The sequence below is a fragment of the Pelophylax lessonae genome, assembly GCF_965119305.1.
Source record: "Pelophylax lessonae genome assembly, chromosome: 7".
NCBI classification, from domain to species: Eukaryota; Metazoa; Chordata; class Amphibia; order Anura; family Ranidae; genus Pelophylax; species Pelophylax lessonae.
The window spans coordinates 296063305-296090585 of record NC_138774.1 but is presented as its reverse complement, the minus strand read 5'-3'; the positions used below and the strand labels follow the sequence as shown (position 1 = coordinate 296090585).

General features: G+C 43.4%; 1 protein-coding gene across 2 annotated transcripts in view; it reads right to left on the bottom strand.

Annotated features, from left to right (window-relative positions):
- The window catches only part of STARD8 (StAR related lipid transfer domain containing 8), a 164959-nt gene that overhangs the window by 33622 nt on the left and 104056 nt on the right, over positions 1 to 27281 (bottom strand). For both annotated transcript variants that reach the window (XM_082263529.1, XM_082263530.1), the window contains exons 3-5: positions 26033 to 26114; positions 11407 to 11470; positions 8843 to 10095 (exon numbers count right to left, since the gene is read on the bottom strand). In XM_082263529.1, coding sequence (XP_082119655.1) covers positions 8843 to 10095; positions 11407 to 11470; positions 26033 to 26114 — 1399 coding nt within the window. The remainder of the gene's footprint in view (positions 1 to 8842; positions 10096 to 11406; positions 11471 to 26032; positions 26115 to 27281) is intronic.

The following is a 27281-nucleotide window of genomic DNA, read 5'->3' as shown; positions in this document are numbered from 1 at the left end:
TAAATGTGAGAGGAAATCTAAAAAATTGGGTTGCCCTTAGAACAAGAATAGGGGGGATATCTTCTAATGTGGACACTTCTTCCAGTTTCAATTCCTTACTTGGAGTGGACTAAAAGCTAAACCTCAACCAACATCACGAAGGACCATCAAAAATTTGGCTTGGTTAAAAGTTCACGTATGTCCACCTTGGAGGTGACCCTACATAAGATACAGATGGTGGTCAAACTTTAGATGATCCCTTTGATCAATTAAGTTATTTTATAAATAAGTATCTTAAGAATCAAATTTAACAAGGGTTGCTGTTGGTGCTTGGAGTCGACTAAAAGCTACATCAACCAACATGACGAAGGGCCATCAAAAGTTTGCCTTGGTTAAAAGTTCACGTATGTCCACCTTGAAGGTGACCCAACATAAGATACAGATGGTGTCCAAACTTTTGATGATCCCTTTGATCAATTAGGGTACTTGCTAAATGAATAGGTATCTAAGAATCACATTTAATAAGGGTTGCTGTTGGTGCTTGGGGTCGACTTACAGCTAAATATCAACCTCCATCACAAAGGACCATCAAAATCTCCTGTAGGGCCATCTTTAGGATGGACACACATTAACTTTTAACCAAGGGGCACACTTAGCTGTACACATATGGCTAATAAAATGCATACTGTCATGGAGGTTGTCATTTAGTTGTTGTTAGACCCTGACTCTTTTTAGGTTATTTCATAAATTAATAATTATCCAAGATTTAAATCTAACAAATTTTGCTGTTAGTGCTCAGGGACTACCAACAACTAAAACGTCAACCTCAATGATCGTAAAGGTTTGATTAGACATATGTGTACAGCCAAGTATGGTTCCTTGGTTAAAAGTTCATGTATGTTCACCTGGAAGGTGACCCTACATAAGATACAGATGGTGTCCAAACTTTTGATGGTCCTTTTGATCAATTAGGTTATTTCATTAATTATTAAGTATCTAAGAATCAAATCTAACAAGGGTTGCTGTTGGTGCTCATTGTTTACTTAAACGTCAACCACCATGACAGTCTATCACAACGGACCATGAAAAGTTTGGTCACCATCTGTATGTCCTGTAGGGCCACCTATAAGATAGACATAATTTAACTTTTAACCAAGGGGCCATAATTTGAGCCACCCTTCGAACAGGAGATGGGAATACGTGTTAACCAAGAGGCCATAATTTGAGCCACCCTTCGAACAGGAGATGGGAATACGTGTTAACCAAGAGGCCATAATTTTGAGTCACCCTTCGAACAGGAGATGGGAATACGTGTTAACCAAGAGGCCATAATTTTGAGTCACCCTTCGAACAGGAGATGGGAATACATGTTAACCAAGGAGCCACAATTTGCCCTTAGAACAGAAATAGAGGAGAAATCTTCTAATGTGGACACTTCTTCCAGTAATAACTTAATTTCCCTAACTTCCTTACTCGACTCTAAGTTAGGGTTTTAGGATGGGACTTTTAACCAAGGGGCCACACTTAGCTGCACACATAGGTCTTATAAAAAATTATATTGTCACGGAGGTTGACGTTTAGTTGTTGGTAGTCCCTGAGCACTAATAGCCAGGGACGTCTTTAACACAGGGCAAAAGGGGCAGCTGCCCCCCGGGCCCAGTCATTGTTGTGGGGCCCAAAGCAGCTGCCCCTTGAGCCCGCACTGTCTGCAAATAGCTGATAAATGGATTCGGGAGGGCCCATGAAAAAATTTGCCGAGGGTCCAATCAATATTAAAGACGGCCCTGCTAATAGCAAACCTTGCGAGATGTAATATATATATATTTTTTTTTTTTTAATTTATGAAATAACCTAAGAATTAAATCTAGCAAGGGTTGCTGTTAGTGCTCAGGGACTCCCAACAACTAAACGTCAACCTCCATGACAGTATACATTTTTATTAGACATATGTGTAGAGCTATATGTGGCCCCATGGTTAAAAGTCCCATCTTAAAACCCTAACTTAGAGTTGAGTAAGGAAGTTAGGGAAATTAAGTTGTTACTGTAAGAAGTGTCCACATTAGAAGATTTCCCCTCTATTCCCGATCTAAGGGCAAATTGTGGCCCCTTGGTTAATACGTATTCCCATCTTAAAGGTGGCCGTACAGGAGATACAGATGGTGACCAAACTTTTAAAGGTCCTTCCTGATGGACAGGCATGGAGGTTGACATTTAGCCGTTAGTAAACAATAAGCACCAACAGCAACCCTTGTTAGATTTGATTCTAAGTTACTTATTCATTTATAAAATAACCTAATTGATCCAAGGGATCATCAAAAGTTTGGCCACCATCTGTATCTTATGTAGGGTCACCTTCAAGGTGGACATACGTGAACTTTTAACCAAGGGACCGCTCTTAGCTGTACATGTGTCTAATCAAACATATACTGTCATAGAAGTTGACGTTTAGTTGTTGGTAGTCCCTGAGCACTAACAGCAACCCTTGTTAGATTTATTAGATATACATTTTTTAAATAACTGAATAAAAGTTGCAACAACTAAATTTCAACCTCCATGACAGTATGCATTTTATTTTTAGACATATGTGTACAGCTAAGTGTGCCACTTGGTTAAAATTTCACATATGTTCATCTTAAAGGTGGCCCTACAGGAGACTTTGATGGTCCTTCGTGATGGAGGTTGAGGTTTAACCATTAGTCGACCCCAAGAACCAACAACAACCCTTGTTAAATTTGATTCTTAAGATACTTATTTATAAAATAACCTAATTGGTCAAAGGGATCATCAAAAGTTTGGACACCATCTGTATCTTACGTAGTGTCACCTTCAAGGTGGACATACGAGAACTTTTAACCAAGCCAAATTTGTGATGGTCCTTCGTATAGGACAGTCATGGATGTTGACTTTTAGCGATTAGTCAACCCCGAGCACCAACAGCAACCCTTGTTAGATTTGATTCTTAGATACTTAATCATTTATAAAATAACCTATTTGTTTAAAAGGACCATCAACAGTTTGGCCACCATCTGTATCTCCTGTAGGGTCGCCTTTAGTTGCAAGGGTTTCAACAACTAAAATGTCAACCTCCATGGCCGTATGCATTTCATTAGACATGTGTACAGCTAAGTGTGCCCCTTGGTTAAAAGTTCACGTGTGTCCATCTTAAAAGATGGCCCTAAAGGAGATTTTGATGGTCCTTCGTTATAGAGGTTGATGTTTAGCTGTTAGTCGACCCTAAGCACCAACAGCAACCCTTGTTAAATTTGATTCTTCCATACGTATTCATCTATAAAACAACCTAACTGATCAAAGGGATTATCAAAAGTTTGGACACCATCTGTATCTTATGTTGGGTCACCTTCAAGGTGGATATACGTGAACTTTTAACCAAGGCAAACTTTTGATGGTCCTTCGTCAGGTTGGTTGATGTTTAGCTTTTAGTCAACTCCAAGCACCAACAGCAACCCTTGTTAAATTTGATTCTAAGGATACTTATTTATAAAATAACTTAATTGATCAAAAAGGACAATCAAATGTTTGACCACCCAGCCCAACCCTATGCTGTCCAGCCCAACCCAACCCTACGCTGTCCAGCCCAGCCCAACCCAACCCTACGCTGTCCAGCCCAGCGCAGCCCAACCCTACGCTGTCCAGCCCAGCGCAGCCCAACCCTACGCTGTCCAGATGGATCATCAAAAGTTTGGACACCATCTGTATCTTATGTAGGGTCACCTTCAAGGTGGACATACGTGGACTTTTAACCAAGCCAAATTTTTGATGGTCCTTCGTGATGGAGGTTGATGTTTAGCTTTTAGTCGACCCCAAGCACTAACAGCAACCCTTGTTAAATTTGATTCTTACATACTTATTAATTTATAAAATAACCTAATTGATCAAAGAGGACCATCAAATGTTTGACCACCCAGCCCAACCCTACGCTGTCCAGCCCAGCCCAGCCCAAACCTACACTGTCCAGCCCAGCCCAGCCCTACGCTGTCCAGATGGATCATCAAAAGTTTGGACACCATCTGTATCTTATGTAAGGTCACCTTCAAGGTGGATATAAGTGAACTTTTAACCAAGCCAAATTTTTGATGGTCCTTCGTGATGGAGGTTGATGTTTAGCTTTTAGTCGACCCCAAGCACTAACAGCAACCCTTGTTAAATTTGATTCTTACATACTTATTAATTTATAAAATAACCTAATTGATCAAAGAGGACCATCAAATGTTTGACCACCCAGCCCAACCCTACGCTGTCCAGCCCAGCCCAGCCCAAACCTACACTGTCCAGCCCAGCCCAGCCCTACGCTGTCCAGATGGATCATCAAAAGTTTGGACACCATCTGTATCTTATGTAGGGTCACCTTCAAGGTGGATATAAGTGAACTTTTAACCAAGGCAAACTTTTGATGGTCCTTCGTCATGTTGGTTGATGTTTAGCTTTTAGTCAACTCCAACCACCAACAGCAACCCTTGTTAAATTTGATTCTTAAGATACTTATTTATAAAATAACTTAATTGATCAAAAGGACCATCAAATGTTTGACCACCATCTGTATCTCCTTTAGGGTCGCCTTTATTTTCTACTTCACACTATCAATCCTCCACCATCTGATCTGACAAGACGTTGAATCACTTCTAAACATCCATCCCAGTGTCTCAGCCCCACACTCCCTTTCAGCTCGTCATTGGAATGCAAAGAATCCCACGCTGTAATATTTAACAGAATCCTTTGAAGAAAAATGTGTCAAACACTCTCCCTTTATACATGTGTACAATATATCTGTTGTAGCTTGGGCCTTATTATTCAGCATGCACAGAATAATAATACAAAGTAAATGCTGTCCGGCTGAACAACGCAATGCTAATTAGACATTGTTGACCTTTGACGGTCAATAAGCAATACTGAAGTAGATACAATACTCTTAACCATATGGAACCCGGGTAGTTTCTAGTGCTTTGTTCATTGGAAATACCCAAATTTATGTACTATAAGTAAGTCAAACATTAAAAAAATATATTTCATCAAGGGTTTAACCAATAAAACAAAGTATTTGTAATACAGAAATATATATGTAACCATCAGCCTTGACCCTCTATTTTACTTCACTAATTTTCGTTCATTTATATAAACTGAAGCCCAACTCCAGGAAAATACCTAAATCACAGATGAAATTCACACAATATATGGTTAAGGGGTCCATTTCTAAATGTTTTCTCCCAAGAGTCACACAGTTTTCCAATTGAATACAATTTTTTGTGCGACCCTTGGGTGAAAGTTAGGTGAACCTTGCGTAAAGACTTTCATAAATGGATCCCTAGGTGGACACATGACCATCACAACTATATGAGCTTGTTGGATATTCTAAACCAAAAATTCTAACACCAATGGCATTAATATGGATTTGCCTCCACCAATGCCCCTATCCCATCCCTCATTGTCCGTTAATATGGAGTTGCCCCTCCCTCCCTCCCCCTTGGCCATTAATATAAAGTGGCTATACCATCCTCCACTCTTCTGGGAAGACTTTCCACAAGATTTTTTGTGAGATCAGGTACTGCTGTTGGATAAGAAGACCTAGATCGCATGTTGGGCACCAAAAAAAAAAAAAAAAATTGTCCCCGCTCACAATCAGTGTTCCACTTCATCCCAAAGGTGTTCAATAGGGCTGAGGTCAGGGATTTGTGCAGGACACTCGAGTTCCTTCATGACCTCAAACCTACTGAAAGCCTTTGAGATAAGAAGACTTCATTCCAAAGGTGTTCTAAAAGTAGAGGTGAGGTCAGGGCTCTGTGCAGGACACTCAATTCCTCCACCCATCACACCTATATGAACTTTTAGGATAGCCCATTACCAAACCATGGCCCATAATATGAAGCTTCACTACAACAGCCTCCACTCTTGGGGTAAGGCTTTTCACAAGATTTTGGAGGGTGTCTGTGGGAATGTGTACCCATCTGTAAAGGTCAGATACTGATGCTGAAGGAGATCTGTCTCACATGTTGGGCATCGGTGTTTCAGTTCATCCCAAAAAAGTGTCAAGTAGGGTTAAGGTCAGGGCTCTGTGCAGGACACTTGAGTTCCTTTATGACCTCAAACCTGCCGAACACCTTCGGGGTGGGAAGACCTCACCCCAAAGGTGTGCCATAGAGTTAAGGGCAGGTAATGATGTTGGGTGAGAAGATCTTTTAACAAAGGTCTTCCAAAAGTAGGGCTGAGGTCAGGTCCAGTCTTCCAAAAGGTAGGGTTGAGGTCAGGGCTCGTCTCCCAAAAGGTAGGGTTGAGGTCAGGGCTCGTCTCCCAAAAGGTAGGGTTGAGGTCAGGGCTCGTCTCCCAAAAGGTAGGGTTGAGGTCAGGGCTCGTCTCCCAAAAGGTAGGGTTGAGGTCAGGGCTCGTCTCCCAAAAGGTAGGGTTGAGGTCAGGGCTCGTCTCCCAAAAGGTAGGGTTGAGGTCAGGGCTCGTCTTCCAAAAGGTAGGGTTGAGGTCAGGGCTCGACTTCCAAAAGTAGGGTTGAGGTCAGGACTCGTCTTCCAAAAGTAGGGTTGAGGTCAGGGCTCGTCTTCCAAAAGTAGGGTTGAGGTCAGGGGTCTGTGCAGGACACTAGAGTTCTTCCACATCAAACTGGTCACGCCATGTCTTTATGGTGCTGGCTTTGTAAACAGGGGCAGTCTTGATGGAAGGGTTAAGGGCAGGTAATGATGTTGGAGGAGAAGATCTTTTAACAAAGGTCTTCCAAAAGTAGGGTTGAGGTCAGGGCTCGTCTTCCAAAAGGTAGGGTTGAGGTCAGGGCTCGTCTTCCAAAAGGTAGGGTTGAGGTCAGGGCTCGTCTTCAAAAAGTAGGGTTGAGGTCAGGGCTCGTCTTCCAAAGGTAGGGTTGAGGTCAGGGCTCGTCTTCCAAAGGTAGGGTTGAGGTCAGGGCTCGTCTTCCAAAAGGTAGGGTTGAGGTCAGGGCTCGTCTTCCAAAAGGTAGGGTTGAGGTCAGGGCTCGTCTTCAAAAAGTAGGGTTGAGGTCAGGGCTCGTCTTCAAAAAGTAGGGTTGAGGTCAGGGCTCGTCTTCAAAAAGTAGGGTTGAGGTCAGGGCTCGTCTTCCAAAGGTAGGGTTGAGGTCAGGGCACATCTTCCAAAGGTAGGGTTGAGGTCAGGGCACATCTTCCAAAGGTAGGGTTGAGGTGAGGGCTCGTTTGCAAAGGTAGGGTTGAGGTGAGGGCTCGTCTTCCAAAAGGTAGGGTTGAGGTCAGGGCTCTGTGCAGGACACTAGAGTTCTTCCACATCAAACTGGTCACGCCATGTCTTTATGGTGCTGGCTTTGTAAACAGGGGCAGTCTTGATGGAAGGGTTAAGGGCAGGTAATGATGTTGGAGGAGAAGATCTTTTAACAAAGGTCTTCCAAAAGTAGGGTTGAGGTCAGGGCTCGTCTTCCAAAAGGTAGGGTTGAGGTCAGGGCTCGTCTTCCAAAAGGTAGGGTTGAGGTCAGGGCTCGTCTTCAAAAAGTAGGGTTGAGGTCAGGGCTCGTCTTCCAAAGGTAGGGTTGAGGTCAGGGCTCGTCTTCCAAAGGTAGGGTTGAGGTCAGGGCTCGTCTTCCAAAGGTAGGGTTGAGGTCAGGGCTCGTCTTCCAAAAGGTAGGGTTGAGGTCAGGGCTCGTCTTCAAAAAGTAGGGTTGAGGTCAGGGCTTGTCTTCAAAAAGTAGGGTTGAGGTCAGGGCTCGTCTTCCAAAGGTAGGGTTGAGGTCAGGGCACGTCTTCCAAAGGTAGGGTTGAGGTCAGGGCACGTCTTCCAAAGGTAGGGTTGAGGTCAGGGCACGTCTTCCAAAGGTAGGGTTGAGGTCAGGGCACATCTTCCAAAGGTAGGGTTGAGGTGAGGGCTCGTTTGCAAAGGTAGGGTTGAGGTCAGGGCTCGTCTTCCAAAAGGTAGGGTTGAGGTCAGGGCTCTGTGCAGGACACTAGAGTTCTTCCACATCAAACTGGTCACACCATGTCTTTATGGTGCTGACTTTGTACACAGGGAGGGGCACAGTCATGATGGAACAGAAAAGGGTCTTCACCAAATTGTTACCACAAGGTTGGAAGAGCAAAACGGTCTACAATGTCTTTGCATGATGTAGTATTAACAGGACCCTTCAGTGGAAACACCTGTACTCAATAATTTGGAGGGGTCCACATACATAGCTGTAATGGTCAGGTGTCCACAAACCTTTTGCCATACAGGAGGTGCTACTGCCAAAGAATTTGTATTTCTGTCCATTCATTCCTAAAATTTACACAGCACTGCCGCTCAGTTAGGAGGATGCTCTGGCTTTTCTTTACTGCCGTTAAGCAATATAAGCAGGTCTTGTTCCCACCCCAGCATGAGATTGGACATTTAAAGAAAAGAAGAAGCATGTTCAGTGTTAGCACATGAGCACTGCAAAACAATTGTGCTGTTTCTCCCTCTCCCAGTCTGAGGCCTGCTGTACAAGGAATAGCAAGAGACTGATATCAAGAGGAATTCAGGTACTTAAACAAGTGGATTTAGACATTACACATTAATGGAACACATACCTGTATGATTTTTTTAATCTACCTGGAGTTTAGCTTAAAAAAAAAAACACCAGATCTTAAAGCCTGCTGACCAGAAACATTGCCAGTACTTGGCTGAATAAAGTCACTGGCGAGAAATCAAAGGCGATACTCCTACACTTTTATCATCAGCTTAGCATAGCCTCCCACTGTGGAATAAAATTATAAGGATTACACTGGGGACTTGCTTGTTGACCTCCAGATAGATCAGGTTACTTGCAAAGAACAACTGGATATTTACTGTACACATTCTCTAGGCTGCAGCCAAACAGCTATTGGTACTACTTCACAAAACTTCAACCAACCTGCACGGCCTGGTTAAGGATGCTCCGACTCCAGAATCTCTCCGTTCCCTCATTTCGGTCTCTTCTGTGTCATTTAAGGAATTGCCCGTGCTGTCAAAGTCACTGGCAGAAGTGCCAACGTCAGATATGGATCGTTCCTCAAAACCTAGATGACCAGCTTGTTCTCCTCCCGAATCCGTCTCCTCCTCTTCATCAAGGTCAGGACAGATTGTCCGAGACCACAGTTCCACCATTCTTTGCACTCCCTTTACATGGTTGAGGACATCATCAAGATGGCCAAAAAGGTCACTGTTGCCTCCAAGCTCGAAGAGATCCCCATTGGCAGCTAGCGAAGCCGGTACATTATCATAGATGCTCGAGCGGCTTCCTATAGAACTAAATGAACCTCTCCTTGGCCTAACTTCGAGTCCATGAGAGTCCATACTGCTACTCACCGAATGTCCTAGAGATTTGCTGCCCATTTTCCAACTCTCCAAAGGTTCTTGGGATGCTGGGCACAAACTCTCAATTGAAAGAGACCTGGGAAAAGTGCCCGGCTTATGGTCCATAGGGATGCATACAAGATGATCTGACTTTTGACACAGTCTATGCCTTACGCCATTCTTTCCCGCCATATCAAAATCTTCAAGATAGACCCCCCTACAATGGCTTTCCCCACGTGGCTTTCGATTATGGCCACCAGATGAAAATTTAGTCCTATAGTCAGGATGAAGGAATTCTTTGTCATATACAGGAATGTCCTCCCCGTCGTCATCATACCGCCCTGGGCAGTGTATTTCAACTGTCCCAGAATGTTCGAGGTCATTAGAAACGAAGGCCACTTGGTCTTTATTTTTATCTTTCTCCCTCCTCCGCAAGGATTCCATCCTTTTCAAAAAGCCCTTTGATTTCCTTTTCTTCGATTTTTCCTTTGAACCACGCTGATGGGAAGCTAAAGATTGGTCGCTAAGACTACGACATGGCTTGGTGGTGGCTGGTGAGCTATCTAAAGAGCAAAACTCTGATGAGGGAGTGACAACTACGTCAATAGCACCCCGACTGCTTCCTACACTCCTCAAAGAGGTGGCCTCTAGTTCTGTGCTCAGGTCAGTCAATATGCTGTCCCTGCTCGATGTGCTCTTTATCGTAGGCGATCCATTAAAATTCGGAGAAAGGAGCTCCACAGACTCCAGGCGGGACCAGCGACCCTGGGCCCTCTGGAAAGTCCATCGGTCACTAATTGCACAATGGTCATCTTCATCAGATTCTTCATTCTACAAAAAGAAAAAAAAAGGAGAAAACAAAGTTTTACCATGAAAAATTTAGCATTGAGCCAAGAAGCAAAAGACATGGCCCTATTTGAAATGAGCGTTGGGTTGGGCTGGACAGCGATGGGTTGGGATGGGCTGGACAGCGATGGGTTGGGATGGGCTGGACAGCGATGGGTTGGGATGGGCTGGACAGCGATGGGTTGGGATGGGCTGGACAGCGATGGGTTGGGATGGGCTGGACAGCGATGGGTTGGGATGGGCTGGACAGCGATGGGTTGGGATGGGCTGGACAGCGATGGGTTGGGATGGGCTGGACAGCGATGGGTTGGGATGGGCTGGACAGCGATGGGTTGGGATGGGCTGGACAGCGATGGGTTGGGATGGGCTGGACAGCGATGGGTTGGGATGGGCTGGACAGCGATGGGTTGGGATGGGCTGGACAGCGATGGGTTGGGATGGGCTGGACAGCGATGGGTTGGGATGGGCTGGACAGCGATGGGTTGGGATGGGCTGGACAACGATGGGTTGGGATGGGCTGGACAACGATGGGTTGGGATGGGCTGGACAACGATGGGTTGGGATGGGCTGGACAACGATGGGTTGGGATGGGCTGGACAACGATGGGTTGGGATGGGCTGGACAACGATGGGTTGGGATGGGCAGCGTTGGGTTGGGCTGGACAGCGATGGGTTAAAACCAGTCAGTTTATATTTTTTGGTATCTGTGTCCCATGTGAACATAAAGCTCTGCAAAATAAAATCTGTCCCATGTGACCATAAAGCTCTGCAAAATGAGGGAATTTCCTACTTTAGAAAGTGGTCACTAGAATAGGTGTCATCTCTTGTTCTCATGAGAACTCAAACTTTACATTCTCCAACACTTTGCCTTGGTGTCAATGGTCACCAAGACAGTAAATCTACCCAACGGCAACACAGACAGCAAATAAAAGTTGACATGGGTTCTAACTCATCCACAACTGAAAAAGCAATCTTGACACTTTAAAGCTGAAGTTTAATCCCCTAATATTTTGCCTTCCCTGGTTCCTCCCTCAGCCCTGATGCAAGCAGTGGGAGGAGTTATGCAAATATCAAAATGGGGGGGGGGGGAGTGTCAGTCTGGAGAAGTGGGTATTCCTAGACCAGCTTTATTTACATGCAGACATTCAATAAGGAATGAGGAATCATCTAAGTACAGTATGTGCTCCCCAGAGCGCCCCCCCCATCCTATGACCTTATCTTCCCATCTATTACAGGTTTTGGAAGAATTTTCATTGTACAACAACAAGTCCATACACAAGTTTTCGGGGGAGCTCACCTGTTTTCGGTGGTAATGAACATCCAGCTTCATAGGAGCGCAGGCATTAAGTGTCATTAGCCGTCTGAAAACAAGAAACAACAAATACTTAGTTTCCGTACGACTTCTGTACCTCCAGGGGGAAAGTAAAGCGAAGATCACATTGTAAATTCTCCTAAATACCGGCTCCATGACAGCCGGGCCGCATCAAAGCTGATCTCCATCTACCCGGCCAAGCCTGAGCAAGAGGTGCACTTGGCTACACACACAATTATTATTATTATATAATCCTAATAATAAATAATTTCAGGCATAGAAAATTTACAGTGGGTTTAAAAAAAAAAAAAAAAAAAAAAAAGAAACTGTACCAAATAAATCCTTAAAAACGACTCCCGGTCACATAAGGGTTAACTTTACCAGACGGAGTCACCAAGCATACTATATATATATATATATATATATATTTATCTTATATACATAGGGGTGTGCTGCATTCACATATGGGAGAGGCTGAGGGAGTGCACTTTAGACATTAGAGTCTTCAACCTTTGATTTAATAAAAAATTTTTGTAGAATATACAAAAAGAAAAAAAAAAATATATATATATATATATATATATATATATACATACACACACACACACAAATATTAATCTAAAAAAAATATATGTATATATATTTATATTAATAAATACATATAATACTTATATATATATATATATATATATATATATATATTTCTTAGATATAGTGGTAATTATATATATAGATATATATATACATACATACACACAGACATACACCACTATATCTAATAAAAAAAAAAAAAAATATATATATATATATATATATATATATATATATATATATATATATATATATATATATATATATATATATATATATATATATATATATATATATATATATATATATATATTTATTTATTACACACATACATATATGTGTGTGTGTGTGTGTACATATATGTATACACATACTTACATATATACACACACACACACACATTTTTTTGTATATTATTACTAAGTGTGTATATTATATATATATATATATATATATATATATATATATACAGTGGGTACGGAAAGTATTCAGACCCCCTTAAATTTTTCACTCCTGGTTATATTGCAGCCATTTGCTAAAATCATTTAGGTTCATTCTTCTTCCTCATGAATGTACACATAGCACCCCATACTGACAGAAAAACACAGAATTGTTGACATTGTTGCAGATTTATTAAAAAAGAAAAACTGAAATATCACATGGTCCTAAGTATTCAGACCCTTTGCTGTGACACTCATATATTTAACTCAGGTGCTTTCCATTTCTTCTGATCATCCTTGAGATGGTTCTACACCTTCATTTGAGTCCAGCTGTGTTTGATTATACTGATTGGACTTGAATAGGAAAGCCACGCACCTGTCTATATAAGACCTTCCAGATCACAATGCATGTCAGAGCAAATGAGAATCATGAGGTCAAAGGAACTGCCTGAAGAGCTCAGAGACAGAATTGTGGCAAGGCACAGATCTGGCCAAGGTTACAAAAAGATTTCTGCTGCACTTAAGGTTCCTAAGAGCACAGTGGCCTCCATAATCCTCAAATGGAAGACGATTGGGACGACCAGAACCCTTCCTAGAGCTGGCCGTCCGGCCAAACTGAGCTATCGGGGGAGAAGAGCCTTGGTGAGAGAGGTAAAGAAGAACCCAAAGATCACTGTGGCTGAGCTCCAGAGATGCAGTCAGGAGATGGGAGAAAGTTGTAGAAAGTCAACCATCACTGCAGCCCTCCACCAGTCGGGGCTTTATGGCAGAGTGGCCCGACGGAAGCCTCTCCTCAGTGTAAGACACATGAAAGCCCGCATGGAGTTTGCTAAAAAACACCTGAAGGACTCCAAGATGGTGAGAAATAAGATTCTCTGGTCTGATGAGACCAAAATAGAACTTTTTGGCCTTAATTCTAAGCGGTATGTGTGGAGAAAACCAGGCACTGCTCATCACCTGTCCAATACAGTCCCAACAGTGAAGCATGGTGGTGGCAGCATCATGCTGTGGGGGTGTTTTTCAGCTGCAGGGACAGGACGACTGGTTGCAATCGAGGGAAAGATGAATGCGGCCAAGTACAGGGATATCCTGGACAAAAACCTTCTCCAGAGTGCTCTGGACCTCAGACTGGGCCGAAGGTTTACCTTCCAACAAGACAATGACCCTAAGCAGACTGGGCCGAAGGTTTACCTTCCAACAAGACAATGACCCTAAGCACACAGCTAAAATAACGAAGGAGTGGCTTCACAACAACTCCGTGACTGTTCTTGAATGGCCCAGCCAGAGCCCTGACTTAAACCCAATTGAGCATCTCTGGAGAGACCTAAAAATGGCTGTCCACCAACGTTTACCATTCAACCTGACAGAACTGGAGAGGATCTGCAAGGAGGAATGGCAGAGGATCCCCAAATCCAGGTGTGAAAGACTTGTTGCATCTTTCCCAAAAAGACTCCTGGCTGTATTAGATCAAAAGGGGGCTTCTACTAAATACTGAGCAAAGGGTCTGAATACTTAGGACCATGTGATATTTCAGTTTTTCTTTTTTAATAAATCTGCAACAATGTCAACAATTCTGTGTTTTTCTGTCAGTATGGGGTGCTATGTGTACATTCATGAGGAAGAAGAATGAACCTAAATGATTTTAGCAAATGGCTGCAATATAACAAAGAGTGAAAAATTTAAGGGGGTCTGAATACTTTCCGTACCCACTGTGTATATATATATATATATATATATATCACACATACACACACACTCATACATACATACATACACACATACAGTATCTCACAAAAGTAAGTACACCCCTCCCATATTTGTAAATATTTTATTCTATCTTTTCATGTGACAACACTGAAGAAATGAGACTTTGCTACAATGTAAAGTAGTGAGTGTACAGCTTGTATAACAGTGTAAATTTGCATTAGCCATTAATGTCTAAACCGCTGGCAACAAAAGTCAGTACACCCCTAAGTGACAATCTCCAAATTGGGCCCAAAGTGTGAATATTTTGTGTGGCCACCATTATTTTCCAGCACTGCCCTAACCCTCTTGGGCATGGAGTTCACCAAATTAATATATATATATATATATATATAAATAATAATAAAATGAACAATATTAAATTGAACAAAAATATTATGAATAAAGTTTGGACGCCCTGAACCTGAGCGGACGCTCCCAGCGGGTTCCGGTGATACAGAACCGCTCTGCTGACATTTAAACTCTCACAGATTAGAAGTACTTTAGGAAAATCCATTTAACTCTCGCTGTACCTTGGCAGTCGCTCAGCCGCTGGCCGGAGAGGATTTTTTTTAGCACAAACTTCCCTGGCACTGCAAAGGTCTTCGCTAGAAAATCGCACTAAAAGGGAATTCCCCTTTTCATGATCTAATGCAGTTTTCTCTAAATGTCACCTCAACCCCAACACCCCCCCCCCCCGGCTTTTTTAAGAGGGAGTTTAAACCAGTTAAAGTCTGAAGTTTAAGCTGCTTATATTCTGCCTTCCCCAATCATCAGAATTCTAATGAAAATGTAAGTTTCCATTACATGATTTTTTTTTTTTTTATAATATGATGTCATCCCTGGGTCTCTGTGCTTCTCTATGCGATGCAGGCAGATCGTGGCTGGTGGGAGGGGCCGGTACATAACTTCCTGCACCCCGCCTCAGTACTCCTCTCCAGAGACCTCAGTCCTGATGCAAGCAGTGGGAGGAGTTATGCAAATCTCAAAATGTCTTAAGCCTAGTTAACAATAGCATGAGATGCCGAGGCCCTTTTCCAATAAATGAAAAGGGGTGGGCCAGTGACAGTCAGGCTGGGGAGGAAAGGTATATATCAGGGGTAATGAATTAAAATTCAAGGAGGTCCGGTCGCAAAAATTTTCTTTGGGCCGAGGTCCGAATCTGAAGTCTGTGCTAGGACTCAGAAAGATGGGCAAAACAAAACGTGTTCATCACCGTTGCTCTTAACATAAAATGTGCCCATTTGAGTCCCCCTTAACATAAAATGTGTCCATCAGCGTGACCCTTGGCATAAAATTTGCCCATCAGCGTGACCCTTAACATAAAATAAGGCGCACGCTGATGGGCACATTTTATGTTAGGGGGTACGCTGATGGGCAAAACAAAACGTGTCCATCAGTGTTGCTCTTAACATAAAATGTGCCCATCAGAGTGCCCCCTAACATAAAATGTGCCCATCAGCGTGCCCCCTAGCATAAAATTTGCCCATCAGCGTGCCCTTAACATAAAATTTGCCCATCAGCGTGCCCCTTAACATAAAATATGCCCATCAGCGTGCCCCTTAACATAAAATAAGGGGAACGCTGATGGGCACATTTTATGTTAGGGGGCACTTTGATGGGCACATTTTATGTTAGGGGTCATTCTGATGGGCATATTTTATGTTAGGGGGCACTTTGATGGGCACATTTTATGTTAGGGGTCATTCTGATGGGCATATTTTATGTTAGGGGGCACTTTGATGGGCACATTTTAGGTTAGGGGTCATTCTGATGGGCATATTTTATGTTAGGGGGCACTTTGATGGGCACATTTTATGTTAGGGGTCATTCTGATGGGCATATTTTATGTTAGGGGGCACTTTGATGGGCACATTTTAGGTTAGGGGTCATTCTGATGGGCATATTTTATGTTAGGGGGCACTCTAATGGGAACATTTTATGTTAAGGGGCATTCTGATGGGAACATTTTATGTTAAGGGGCACGCTGATGGGCAAAACAAAACATGTTCATCAGCGTTGCTCTTAACATTAAATATGCCCATTAGAGTGCCCCTTAACATAAAATATATCCATTAGAGTTCCCCTTAACATAAAATATGCCCATCAGCGTGACCCTTAACATAAAATAAGGCGCACACTGATGGGCACATTTTATGTTAGGGGTCATTCTGATGGGAACATTTTATGTTAGGGGGCACTTTGATGGGCACATTTTATGTTAGGGGGCACTTTGATGGGCACATTTTATGTTAGGGGGCACTCTAATGGGAACATTTTATGTTAAGGGGCACGCTGAGGAGCAAAACAAAACATGTTCATCAGCGTTGCTCTTAACATTAAATATGCCCATTAGAGTGCCCCTTAACATAAAATATATCCATTAGAGTTCCCCTTAACATAAAATAAGGCGCACGCTGATGGGCACATTTTATGTTAGGGGGCACTCTAATAGGCATATTTTATTTTATGGGGCACTCTAATGGACACAAATGTGTGCCCCTTAACAAAATATGCCCATCAGTCTGCATTTTATAAAAATGTGCCCCACATACCTTTGGGAGCGGAAAATGCGGGAGCCAGGAGCAGCGAACATCAGAGGGGCAGGGCGTACTCGTGGCTAGGCTGAGTGTGAGAGTCAGGGGCCGCAGTTAGGAGCAGGGGGGCGGGGCCCGCTTGTGACGTCACGCCCCAATTCGCGGCTGGCTGGGAGGGAGCCGAAGAAAGAAGCAGGGGGCGGGGCGCACACGGAATGTCACTGGTTGCTGGGACACCCGCGGTCCCAGCAAACCAATAACTACTTACAGTGGCGCCTGACGGGTCCGGGCGGAAGCATCGTGCGTGACGGCTGGTATATATGATGCTTGATGTCTTTCACAGAGGAAATGAGGCAGATTCGGACTTGCTGCAGCTTTTAATGCATACAGAGAGAAGCTCAGAGTGTGCAGCGGAATCGGAATAAGCAAATTTTGGCAGAGCAGATGCCATTGTACAACTGTGCAACACTGAGGCTCCGTTCACACCTAGGCAATTTGAATTGTGGGCGGGATCGCCGCGATTCCAGATCACAGAAAAAAAAACAGGTCATGCTTGCGATGCCATTACTTCCTAATGGCACCACAATCGCAGTGCAATTTTACGCGATTGCGGCAAAATCGCAATGCGTGTGGCTTAAAAAGGAGCAGGAGCTACTTTTGGGCGGCAGCATCGCGCATTGTGATTGGTCACGATTTATTGTGCGATTCTGGAAAGGAGCCTTAAGGTTCCAGAGCACATTATCAAACACAGAGCCTGCAAGCCGAATCCGGCCCGCCAGGCCATTTCATGTGGCCCCCACACCTCTCCTGCAGCTGCAGCTCCCCCCTCATCTCTGCCCCCACCTCGTCTCAGCAGTAGGCAGCAGAGAGGACAGAACTCCTCCTACAGATCCTGCGCCTCTCCGTGCAGCCACAGGGAGGATGGTCTCTGTACCCCTCGTATCAGCAGTAGGCAGCAGAGAGGAGGACTGAAATCCTCCGCCAGATCCTGCCCTTCTCTGTGCAGCCAAAGAGAGGATTGCCTCTGTCCCCCTCATCTCAGCAGTAGTCAGCAGAGAGGACAAAAATCCTCCTACAGATCCTGCGCCTCTCTGTGTAGCCACAAAGGGAATTGCCTCTGTCCCCCTCGTCTCTGCAGTAGGCAGCAGAGAGGAAGACAGAACTCATCCTACAGATCCTGCGCCTGTCCGTGCAGCCACAAAGAGGATGGTCTCGGTCCCCCTTGTCTCAGTAGTAGGCAGCAGAGAAGACAAAAATCCTCCTACAGATCCTGCGCCTCTCTGTGCAGCCACAAAGAGGATTGTCTCTGTCCCCCTCGTATCAGCAGTAGGCAGCAGAGAGGAAGAGGACAGAACTCCTCCTCCTCCCTAAAAAAGCACTGCACAGATACAATGCAAACACTGCACAGACAATGCAAACACTGCACAGACAATGCAAACACTGCACAGACACAATCTATACAAGCACTGCACAGATACAGTGCAAACAAGCACGGCACAGACACAATGCAAACAAGCACTGCACAGACACAATGTAAACAAGCACTGCACAGATACAATGCAAACACTGCACAGACAATGCAAACACTGCACAGACACAATCTATACAAGCACTGCACAGATACAGTGCAAACAAGCACGGCACAGACACAATGCAAACAAGCACTGCACAGACACAATGTAAACAAGCACTGCACAGATCCAATGTAAACATGCACTGCACAGATCCAATGTAAACATGCACTGCACAGACACAATGTAAACATGCACTGCACAGATCCAATGTAAACATGCACTGCACAGATACAATGTAAACAAGCACTGCAGAGACACAATGCAAACACTGCACACATACAATCTATACAAGCACTGCACAGACACAATGCAAACAAGCACTGCACAGACACAATGTAAACATGCACTGCACAGATCCAATGTAAACATGCACTGCACAGATCCAATGTAAACATGCACTGCACAGACACAATGTAAACATGCACTGCACAGATCCAATGTAAACATGCACTGCACAGATCCAATGTAAACATGCACTGCACAGATCCAATGTAAACATGCACTGCACAGATCCAATGTAAACATGCACTGCACAGATCCAATGTAAACATGCACTGCACAGATCCAATGTAAACATGCACTGCACAGATCCAATGTAAACATGCACTGCACAGATCCAATGTAAACAAGCACTGCACAGACACAATGTAAACAAGCACTGCGCAGACACAATGCAAACACTGCACACATACAATGTAAACAAGCGCTGTACAGACACAATGTAAACAAGCACTGCTACATTGGAGTTGATTTGCTAAAGGTGAATAGACGGTGCACTCTGCAGGGGCATTTGCTCCAGAGATTAGTAAATGAGGGGGAGCTCTGCTGACTGTCACCATCCAATCATGTGCAAGCAAAAATGCGTTTTATTTATTTTTTATTATTATTTTCCCTGCACGTGATTATGATTAAAAGTTATTTTTCATATACAAAAACTTTATTAACTACCTAACCAGGCCTTAACTCCTTCATTGTCTGGCTTTTTTTTTCTGCATTCTAAAATGTATAAAAATGTTTGGGTTTTTTCCCCTCTCTCAAGTTTTAGTGATCATTTTTACGGTAATGAAAGCGATGGGAATGTACAAAACTTTGAGATTTTACCAGAACTCTGAGAGGAAATTTCATCATTTTGGAGAGCTCTTCTATCATTTCCTGTGAAGGGAAATCTCTTGAATGAGACACAGGACAAAAAAAAAATAGGGGGGGGGGGGGCTTTGAAAAAAAAAAATGAAATATTTTAAAAGAGGATAAGTATATCTAATGTATTTGTATCACTCTTTTTTTCATTCAATTTTTTTTTTGCCTTGTAACTATTTAAAAAAATTTAAAAATAAAATGGATTTTGTTTCGAAATATTGCCATGCTTTGTATGGGAAAAATTTATTTTGATGTCAGAAAAATAAACAAAAAATCCCAAAAATTAAAACTGTGGTTTAAAACAAACAAACAAAAAAAATACAATTGTATATATACTGAAAAAAAAAAAAAATTTGCTTAGAAATGTTACATGCTTTGTATGGGAAACAGTATTTCAATGTCAAAATAAGTTAAACACAAAAAATAAATAAATATATATATATATTATAATAATATATACTGTATGTGTATATATATATATATATTATAATAATATATACTGTATATATATATATATATATATATATATATATATATATATATATATATATATATATATATATATATATATATATATATATATATGATGTATTGCATGTTTAATTTATTTTGACATTTTGAACAAAGCTACAGCTAAAATATGAAAATTACTCCGAGAGCTAAACAAAAATAAGAAAAAGAAAAAAATAATAATATTATGGAAATGACTCCTGCAGCTAAACTAAAGTAAAACAAAATCAATAAATAAGAAAATAAAATAATAATAATATTGCTATGAGAAATATAAAGATATAAAAGATGGACACAAACAGACACACAACTGCTTCATCTCAACTACAGCTACTTAATAACAAACCAAAAATGATTGAGCCCGCCTACATGTCACATGACCAGTAGGAAGGGTGACCTCTTCAGCATGTGATATAAATGGGCGTTGCACATCGGTGTGACAGGAATGTCATTAAAGAATGTGACTTTTGTACTGGAATCTTGTGATTTCTTAGGGAACCTCCCATATGCTTTGGAACAGTAAGATATTTTTATTTAACTTGGGCGTAGTAGGAATGATTTGTTTTGATTTTTTAACCAGAAAAAAAGTCAGTTTTTGCTTAGCAAAAAATGTTAATAAATTCAGTAAAGATTAAAAATAAATAAAAAAAGGGGAGGGGGGGGGGGATTTTCTAGAAATGCATTCTATGGTGAAGGTTTTTTAGGTGTTCTTTAATGCCCTACGCTCCAGCCCTGGGGTCTCCCCTGGCATCCTCAGGTCCAATATAGAGCAATGGACTCTGCACTGGGGTTTATGATGTCAAAGGAGCTTAGACTGCCATAGTATCGGTACCGGGGGGGGGGGGGGGGCGAAGAGACTGCAGGGACCGGAGCCTGCAGGAGGATCAGATAAGTAAACCTGCTTTTCCAAATTCCCAATCCCCACTGCAAGGGAGAATTCTTAGGTTTCCTAGAGTTCAGATTTAAGGGTGTAATTGGTTCAGGGATTACAGAAGATCCTAAACCTGTTTGTGCGGGATATTCGATATTGAGGAACAGAGGAATCTGCATGTATACATATCCACTATTCCTCCTACTGACACCAATGATGAGACACTATTCCTCCCACTGATGGGACACTATTCCTCCCACTGATGGGACACTATTCCTCCCACTGATGGGACACTATTCCTCCCACTGATGGGACACTATTCCCCCCACTGACACCAATGATGGGGCACTATACCTCCTACTGACACCAATGATGGGGCACTATTCCTTCCACTGACACCAATGATGGGGCACTATTCCCCCCACTGATGGGACACTATTCCTCCCACTGATGGGACACTATTCCTCCCACTGATGGGACACTATTCCTCCCACTGATGGGACACTATTCCCCCCACTGACACCAATGATGGGGCACTATACCTCCTACTGACACCAATGATGGGGCACTATTCCTTCCACTGACACCAATGATGGGACACTATTCCTCCCACTGATGGGACACTATTCCTCCCACTGATGGGACACTATTCCTCCCACTGATGGGACACTATTCCCCCCACTGACACCAATGATGGGGCACTATACCTCCTACTGACACCAATGATGGGGCACTATTCCTCCCACTGACACCAATGATGGGGCACTATTCCTCCCACTGACACCAATGATGGGGCACTATTCCTCCCACTGACACCAATGATGAGGCACTATTCCTCCCACTGATAACAATGATGGGACACTATTCCTCCCACTGACACCAATGATGGGACACTATTCCCCCCACTGATGGGACACTATTCCTCCCACTGATGGGACACTATTCCTCCCACTGATGGGACACTATTCCTCCCACTGATGGGACACTATTCCTCCCACTGATGGGACACTATTCCCCCCACTGACACCAATGATGGGGCACTATACCTCCTACTGACACCAATGATGGGGCACTATTCCTTCCACTGACACCAATGATGGGGCACTATTCCTTCCACTGACACCAATGATGGGGCACTATTCCCCCCACTGATGGGACACTATTCCTCCCACTGATGGGACACTATTCCTCCCACTGATGGGACACTATTCCTCCCACTGATGGGACACTATTCCCCCCACTGACACCAATGATGGGGCACTATACCTCCTACTGACACCAATGATGGGGCACTATTCCTTCCACTGACACCAATGATGGGACACTATTCCTCCCACTGATGGGACACTATTCCTCCCACTGATGGGACACTATTCCTCCCACTGATGGGACACTATTCCCCCCACTGACACCAATGATGGGGCACTATACCTCCTACTGACACCAATGATGGGGCACTATTCCTCCCACTGACACCAATGATGGGGCACTATTCCTCCCACTGACACCAATGATGAGGCACTATTCCTCCCACTGATAACAATGATGGGACACTATTCCTCCCACTGACACCAATGATGGGACACTATTCCTCCCACTGACACCAATGATGGGGCACTATTCCTCCCACTGACACCAATGATGGGGCACTATTCCTCCCACTGATAATGATGGGGCACTATTCCTCCCACTGACACCAATGATGGGGCACTATTCCTCCCACTGATGGGGCACTATTCCTCCCACTGATGGGACACTATTCCTCCCACTGATGGGACACTATTCCTCCCACTGATGGGACACTATTCCTCCCACTGATGGGACACTATTCCTCCCACTGATGGGACACTATTCCTCCCACTGATGGGACACTATTCCTCCCACTGACACCAATGATGGGGCACTATACCTCCTACTGACACCAATGTTGGGGCACTATTCCTCCCACTGACACCAATGATGGGGCACTATTCCTCCCACTGACACCAATGATGAGGCACTATTCCTCCCACTGATACCAATGATGGGACACTATTCCTCCCACTGACACCAATGATGGGGCACTATTCCTCCCACTGACACCAATGATGGGGCACTATTCCTCCCACTGATAATGATGGGGCACTATTCCTCCCACTGATACCAATGATGGGGCACTATTCCTCCCACTGACACCAATGATGGGGCACTATTCCCTCCCATCCAGACGTCGTCTCTTTCAGGGAAGACCTTGCATTTTCCAACATGACAATGCCAGACCACATACTGCATCAATTACAACATCATGGCTGCATAGAAAGATCCGGGTACTAAAATGGCCAGCCTGCAGTCCAGATCTTTCACCCATAGAAAACATTTGGCGCATCATAAAGAGGAAGATGGGACAAAAGAAGACCTAAGACAGTTGAGGAACTAGAAGCCGGTATTAGACAAGAATGGGACAACATTCCTATTCCTAAACTTCAGCAACTTCTCCTCAGTCCCCAGACGTTTGCAGACGGTCATAAAAAGAAGAGGGGAGGCCACACAGTGCTAAACATGGCCTTGTCCCAACTTTTTGGAGATGTGTTGATGCCATGAAATTTAAAATCAACTTATTTTTCCCTTAACCGCTTGCTGACATTGTACATATACTGCGGCAGTCAGCCCCTCCTGGGCAAAGTGACGTATATATACGTCACTCGCCCGCGAGCCAATAGGGGGCGAGCGTGCGCCACCAGAGCCGCACTGCCGCCCCCGCTCGTTCACTGTCATCCCCGCGCGAGTGACCGGCGGCTCTGATGTCCACCGGTCACTCGCGATCTCCCACTGGAGAGGGAGAAAGGCAGGCGGCTGATGTAAACAAAGCCGTCTGTCATTCTCCCTGATGTAACTGCAGAGATCATAAGATCCTGCTATGTAGAATCGTATGTCTCTGTGGTTACATGAAAAGCCACGCCCCTTTACAGTTGGAAGCACACCCCTAGGGACACATTTAACCCCTGCATCTCCAATAAAGTTAACCCCTTCCCTGCCAGTGTCATTTTTACAGTAACAGTGCATATGTATAGCACTGATTACTGTAGTAATGTCACTGGTACCCCCAAAAGTGTCATAAATGTCAGTCAAGGGTCCAATCTGTCCGCCACAGTCCAGCAAAAAAAAAAAAATATATAATCACAGATCGCCGCCATTACTCGTTAAAAAAAACAAACAAAAATTACAAAATTTTTTCCTGTAGTTTGTAGATGCAATAACTTTTGCGCAAACCAATCAAAATATGCTTATTGCAAATTTTTTTACCAAACATATGTAGCATAAAACAAATTGGCCTAAAATGTTAAAAAATTTTGATTTTTACATTTTTTTTGGGGGAATTTTCTATAAAAAAAAGATGTGAAAAATATTGTTATTTTTGCAAATCTGTCGCTCTTTTTTTGTTTATAGCGCAAAAAGTAAAAAAAAAAAAAAAAAAAAAAAAAAAAAATCGCACAGGTGATCAAATACCACCAAAAGAAAGCTCTGTTTGTGGGAAAAAAAGGACATCAAATTAGTTTAGGTACAGCGTCGCACGACCGCGCAATTGTCTGTTAAAGTCACGCAGTGCCGAATCGCAAAATAGGCCCTGGTCAGGAAGGGGGTAAAATCTTCCGGGGCTTAAGTGGTTAAAATGAAACATTTTCTCAGTTTAAACATTTGATATGTCATCTATGTTGTATTCTGAATAAAATATTGAAATTTGAAACTTCCACATCATTGCGTTCTGTTTTTATTCACAATTTGTACAGCGTCCCAACCATTTATTTGGAAAATCGGGTTTGTAAAATGAAAACATTCCAATGCCTGGCAGCATATAGGAAAAGGAGGAAAGGGGAAATAGGAGTTGGGAACGGCGTGAGGAATGAGTCACTGGAAGGTGTTTGGGAGGGGACTGTGTATCCAACGGTGACACAAATAGTTTCCACCAAGCAGAGCCACCCGGCTGAAGGATATACACAGACCTAAGAGGATCTGGGCTCAGGGGAGTGCCGACTCCATGGAGAAATGCTCCGCCTTCTAGTAAGCGCTCAGAAAACTCGGCACACATCGTACCACCAAATAATGAAATCTCTGCCGGGAGCCGGGAACGAGCGATTGCAGGAATAAACAGGACAATAAAATATTACAATTATTATACAGTGACTACAGAATGATGAAAGGAGTAAAAGGGTACTCTACCCAAACAGGGAACTTTCCCTTATGTTTCTCAGGCCCGGGCATTTCAAACTGAGTAGCCACTGAGCACGGCGGCCATTCCTTTGGAGGCCAGAGGTGGAACGCCGATGCCCAGTTGCAAGCGCAACCTTTGTTACTTAGTTCCGCCACTGGTGTCAGTTTTTACATTTTTTTTTTTAATCATTTTTTAGCATTACATTTTATTTTTATAATTTTACCCCTGTCACTTCTGATGATCATGGGGTGCTACCCCCACTGACACCAATGATGGGGCACTATTCCTCCCACTGACACCAATGATGGGGCACTATTCCTTCCACTGACACCAATGATGGGGCACTATTCCTCCCACTGACACCGATGATGGGGCACTATTCCTCCCACTGACACCAATGATGAGGCACTATTCCTTCCACTGACACCAATGATGGGGCACTATTCCTCCCACTGATACCAATGATGGGGCACTATTCCTCCCACTGACACCAATGATGGGACACTATTCCTCCCACTGACACTAATGATGAGGCACTATTCCTCCCACTGATACCAATGATGGGACACTATTCCTCCCACTGATACCAATGATGGGGCACTATTCCACCCACTGACACCAATGATGGGGCACTATTCCTTCCACTGACACCAATGATGGGGCACTATTGCTCCCACTGACACCAATGATGGGGCACTATTCCTCCCACTGACACCAATGATGAGACACTATTCCTCCCACTGATTCCGGGGGAAGAACCTGCCTCCGCTGGACACCTTGAGGTGGTAATTATGCATTTTTTCATTAAATTCAGCAGCTACAGTCTTTGTAGTTCCCGTGTCATTTTAGGATGACCAGCCTTTCTACTATACAAAGCGTCAAGTGCAAGTGTTCTTTTATGGTTCAGAGTGGCCATGGAAGTTTAGAAAGCCAAAAAAATAAATAAAATAAAATAAAATCTAACAAAAACAAGCAAACTGAAAAATTCTGAATATACGGTACTTAGAACTCCTCATTACCTGCAGAGGGATTTAAGGGAATCCGGATCCAAAAAGCTGTGGTCTCTCTTCACACAGGCAATATCCAGAGGAAACTGGTTATCTGTAGAGAGGACAGAACAGGGGGATTAACAGAGAATTATAAAAAAAAAATAAAACCCCTAACCGGCGGTTTTATGACCGGACCCATTAAGGCTTCCTATAACTGGACTTAAATCTCATCTCGGATATTAAAAAATAAAAAAAAATAAAAATAATATATAATAATAATTCTGTTATACCAACTATAAATTTATTACGACCGTAAACCTAAAAATAACAATCCTGGATTTCTTACCATTATTGAAATACAAAATCTGAGAACTTTAAGCCGTCTGGGATTTTTAATGTTTTATAACGTACTTAATGGTTTCCTCCGAATAAGTCTGCATTAGGGATGAGCTCAATACTCCAAACATTGGCTTTTCAAACGTTCGTCCAAATATCAGACATTTAGGGTGTTGGGCATGGATGAATGTTGCGCTTCAGGCAGCCAATGGTTGTTAAGGAAGCAACTATTTTTTTGGAAGTAGGCGGGCATTGTGATTGACAACTGATTTAAGACGAGAAACTTCGAGGACTTCTATTTTTTTTTTTAACTAAAGGACTGGTCAGACATTTGGATGTCTATTTTTGTGGGACATCTTTTTTTTTTAATTGAGAAGGGGTACTGTGTACCCCACTCTTATTCAAGCAGAGGGAAAAAACTTTATTCAGGGTCCCCCTGCCCGCAGCCCCCCACAACCACCAGCCAGGGTTGTGGGTAAGAGGCCTTTGACCTCCCTTTCCCCATTATTAGCAATACTATGTACCCTATAGTTATTCACAGACAAGAAAACAATATCTAGGAGCCCTCTGCCCACAGAACTCAACAACCACCGGCCAGGGTTGTGGGTAAGAAGCCTTTGACCTCCCTTTCCCTATTATTAGGCATACTATGTACCCTATAGTTATTCACAGAGGTGAAAACATTATCTAGGAGCCGCTTGCCCGCAGACCTCCACAACCACCGGCCAGGGTTGTGGGAAGAGGCCCTTTACCTCTACCCACCATATTGAGGGCATATGGTATCATTTGTGATTGAGCAGGGATACTATATACCCCATAATTAGTCAAGCAGAAGGGAAAATGTTATTTAGGGGCCCCTGCTGGCAGACCCCCACAACCACTGGCCAAGGTTGTGGGTAGGAGGCCCTTGACCTCCCCCCCACCATATTGAGATCATATGGCA